Source organism: Tribolium madens, unplaced genomic scaffold (genome assembly GCF_015345945.1).
Source record: "Tribolium madens isolate multiple individuals breed KSU strain unplaced genomic scaffold, Tmad_KSU_1.1 Scaffold_96;HRSCAF=242;Tcas5.2_LG5, whole genome shotgun sequence".
NCBI classification, from domain to species: domain Eukaryota; kingdom Metazoa; phylum Arthropoda; class Insecta; order Coleoptera; family Tenebrionidae; genus Tribolium; species Tribolium madens.
Genome location: NW_025401068.1, coordinates 14400607 through 14404773, shown reverse-complemented (window position 1 = coordinate 14404773; position 4167 = coordinate 14400607). Strand labels below are relative to the sequence as shown.

The window sequence follows — 4167 nt, the reverse complement described above, 5'->3', positions numbered from 1 at the left end:
ATAAATATGTAATTTTTTCTCAATGTAAAAAAAACTTAAAAGAGTGAACATTTTCTTGTTTTTAGAAATAAAAGGCTAAATTTTATATTTTTTTTTAACATACGAGGATTTCATGTAAATTTCATCTTTTGTCTATTTTTACTAAGTAATTTGTACCACAGTACAGCAGTATATACCTTCAGTCTTAGTCATATCTAAAATGTGACATTGATACATTGATATATATTTTTTATACACACTTTTTTGATAAGATTCTTACCAAATCTTATTTTTAAATAGTCAAAATACCTACAGGCAAAACCTACACTAATCCCAAATAAACCAAAATAAATTTTTCAAATAGGTGAACACTAATTATAATTTATTATTACCTTTGTATAGTGTGAATTATTGTTAAGTTCTATATGCCTTCAAACTAATCTGTGTTAAAATACTTATAATTTTTTTAAAATCTGGGTTGAATTTTTTTTATTTCTGAATTCTTATCAAATGATCGATAAATAACTTATACGGTCTTGTCTTGACATTATTATGAGATAGTGTGACCCTTAACCAATGATTTTTATCGTTGCGATAACAAAATTTTCCAACCAACTTAAGTACGTGACGACCAATATACAATAAAATTACGGATTTCACTGTAGCAAATAAAAAAAGTGAATAACGAATTACACTTTTAGTTTTATTCAAAAAAATTAAAAATAAATTTAATTATATCGATAATTGATTTTTTATCAATATTTTTTTTATTTACTGGTAGAGACAATTTACAGTCATCTGTCTAGTAATATTCCATTTTAATTTTGACATTAAGCAACTTTTAAAGCAGACTATTAACAAATAGAAGTGCTAGATACTACAGAAATTTGACTATTTATTTCTATATTATTGATACCTGTTAGAATATTTCCGAAATATATTTTTTTATAATTGTTTTAATTTGCAAAATAAATTTCAATTCGCTTTTAATAAATCGGCTCTAGGACAAATTGTTGTTTTAATGATATCAAAACTACTTATTTTTTCAAAAAATTGTAATAATTATATGAAAGTTTTTGTAACATGTAGTTTCGTCAATTTTTTTTAAACTAAAACTTTTTGAAACTTTTGTTTTTAACGCAGTCGCCATACAAAACTAAACTCAGAATAGACTTAATTGCATATGGATCTTTGTCATAATACGCTACTAAAAATTATAAGTTGTATTTAGAAGGTCGTAAACTACGACCTCTTATTTTTAGGTAGATAAACACACTTATATTTTTGATAAGATTACTATTTCACTTATAATTATCCTCATATCTTTGACATCAGCTTACGACAATAAGCAACAATCAATATTTAATTATAAAGTAAATAAATACTTATATATGAACTTGTATCATGCCTAAAAGTTGATAATTAAAAAAAAATGTTTATTACTTAATTAATGTTTATTATTATAAAATGTTGGAAAAAGAACTTAAATGAAATTGGAAGTTTTGTGGAAGTGTGTATAAGATGCACAAAAATTTTGACTTAGTAATTTCCATTAAATATTATTATTTGTTATCTAAGGTTTTTCTATGTTATCTGTCTAATTCCAATCCATGGTTTGGCTTAGTTCCTTGCGCTTTAGGTGGACCTTTAAGTGGAGCTTTAGGTGGGGCTTCAGGTGGAGCTTGAGATGGGGACTGAGGTGGGGCTTGACTTGGCTCTTTAGGTGGGGCTTGAAGTGGGGGTTCTGGTGGATTGTTTAGTTGCTTTCCTGTTTTTTGTGATGGCATATCTACTTCTGGCTTCATGTCCGTACTGTGAACATAAAAACCATGTTGTTCCTTTTCATCTTTTTTCTCGGCTTCTATTTTTCTTTGAGTATTTAACTCACAGCAAAGAGCTTCACAACGTTCTGATTCAGTGAAGACATATCCAAATGTAACGTATGTTACTACTATTGCAATAAAATAAGGTACAGCCACCATCAATACAAGAATTAGGGCCATTTGGAAAGGATTTCTGTTCGCCCAACAATTCTACACAGAAAATTATTATTGTTTCGTTTATTTTACTAACTTACCATGATAGAAGCTAAACGTTTTTAAATCACACGAATACAAATTGAAAGCTTAAATTATTTTTGTCAAACAAGGTGACAGTTATTGGATGATTACCTATTGGTTTATTTACTTTTTGTAATTTTTATTTTTATTTATATCTACCTAGGTAACAAAAATTACTGTCACCATTATAATGGAGTCCCAAATTAAGTGGCTATCGAAGCTGAATGAATGACAAAAGTTTATAAGTAGGTAAATAGACAAAACAGTATCACTTATTTAAATAATAAAATGTAGAGCAATTCCTCTGATAGTTTATTTAGTGGCCTAATAGCGTGTTCAGCTGTCATTTTGTGAAGCAACTTCGAAGCCCGCAAGCTTTTACTTTGAAACACTCCTACACTGCATTACAGTTCATAATCATTACATGGAGATACACACTAAGCTAATAATCAAAGTTTCTTTCGCGCAATACAAGAAAATTATTTATAATGTTTGTAACGAAGCCAAATCTTAGTTCTAGGTAATTACATTTTGTTTTATGACATCGACTGAAGTGTTATTACTTTCAATCGATACTTTTTCAAGAAACTTTAGATCTGAAATTAGGACGTTACGTTTTTCACCGGTGGAGGTCGTTGATGGCACTCCCTGAACGGTCATTGAGGAGTATTGCTCTTAAAAATGGCACTCGGAAAATACGGTAATAGCTTGCGAAATTGCTAAAAGTCTAGAAAACCTTGCGCCACTCTAATAAACGAATTAATTTACGTTCGACTTTTTTTTAACTTTTGCATAAAAATTTATACATTTTATATTTTAAAATCATTACTCAAGGATTTAGAATTTAAAACGATATTATCTAAATAAATTCGGTACCTCTCCATTTGAGAAATGTTCCTCTTATTGTTATTCAATTATATTTTTAAAGTGCAAGTGATAAATTAGTTTAAAATCTACGTAAAAAACTGTACCTATATTGCTTTTGATTAGTCAAAAAGCAAAACATTATTATTGTGTATACTACCAATAAAACACCGGTGTCCGCTGTTGCCTAAATACCTAAAAATGTTGGCATAATTCAATAATAAAATTAGCAAAATGTAAACATAATTAATAAAAAAAAGCTATATGGAAAAACGGATTTTTATTTAAAAAATCACCGATTATTAATTATTATGACAAACTCTTGTTAATATTCATTCTGTTGAGTAATTTTGCTTAATTTTGCGTCGAATTTTTGGAATAATTTAATGTAAGGATTAGTTAGTTGTGTAGACCAACTCTTGAATAAAAGACTTTTAGCTTAGCATAGAAATAATTTAGATCTTTTAAGGTTTTTCTTGAGAAAAAATAAAACTTTCAATTTCCATTTTATCTTGCTTTTCAATGTTGTCTGATTTAATTTATTGTTAAATTTGCTAGTTTGTTAAATTTTTTGTACACAATAAGACACAAATTGGTGATTTTTTATAACAGGTATCTCCTAATGCTGAAAGATCTGTCGTTTCCGCTAACTAAACTCAAAAAAACATGATCTGAATGACTGAAAACTTAACCCAAAATCTAACTTTTGAAAAGCTATATCTTGTAAAAAACGGTTGAAACAATTTTAGTCATGAGAACTTTTAACTCAGTTGAATGTCCTTTATCACCATTTTAAATGTTTTTTGCAAGTCTAGAAATTTTTTAATCCGGTACATCTGACACTTTTTTAGTCTCCCCAATTGTCTTTTGTAGCACGATGTTTTCAAAAGTCTGGATTGACATTTTTTTAATTTAAGCATTTTTTTAAGAAATTTTTAAATGTTTTTTTAAAAGTCTGGAATTTTTTTAATCCAGTACATTTGACATTTTTCTAATTTAAGCATTTTTTTAAGAAATTTTTAAATGTTTTTTTGCAAGTCTAGAAATTTTTTAATCCAGTACATCTGACACTTTCTTAGTCCCCCCAACTGTCTTTTGTAGGACGATGTTTTGAAAAGTCTGGATTGACATTTTTAAATTGAAGCATTTTTTTAAGAAATTTTTAAATGTTTTTTTGCAAGTCTAGAAATTTTTTAATCCAGTACATCTGACACTTTTTTAGTCTCCCCAATTGTCTTTTGTAGCACGATGTTTTGAAAAGTCT

At 27.7% G+C, this 4167-nt stretch overlaps 1 protein-coding gene across 3 annotated transcripts in view; it reads right to left on the bottom strand.

Moving 5' to 3' along the window:
* Positions 1 to 1441: 1441 nt before the first annotated feature.
* The window catches only part of LOC123012717 (non-classical arabinogalactan protein 31-like), an 11458-nt gene continuing 8732 nt past the window's right edge, over positions 1442 to 4167 (bottom strand). For 2 of the 3 annotated variants that reach the window (XM_044410808.1, XM_044410809.1), the window contains exon 3: positions 1442 to 1791. In XM_044410808.1, the coding sequence (XP_044266743.1) occupies positions 1569 to 1791 (223 nt within the window). In that variant the 3' untranslated portion in view covers positions 1442 to 1568. Of the gene's footprint in view, positions 2013 to 2056; positions 2153 to 4167 lie in introns of those variants that run through there. The other variant, XM_044410807.1, reaches the window with a different exon arrangement.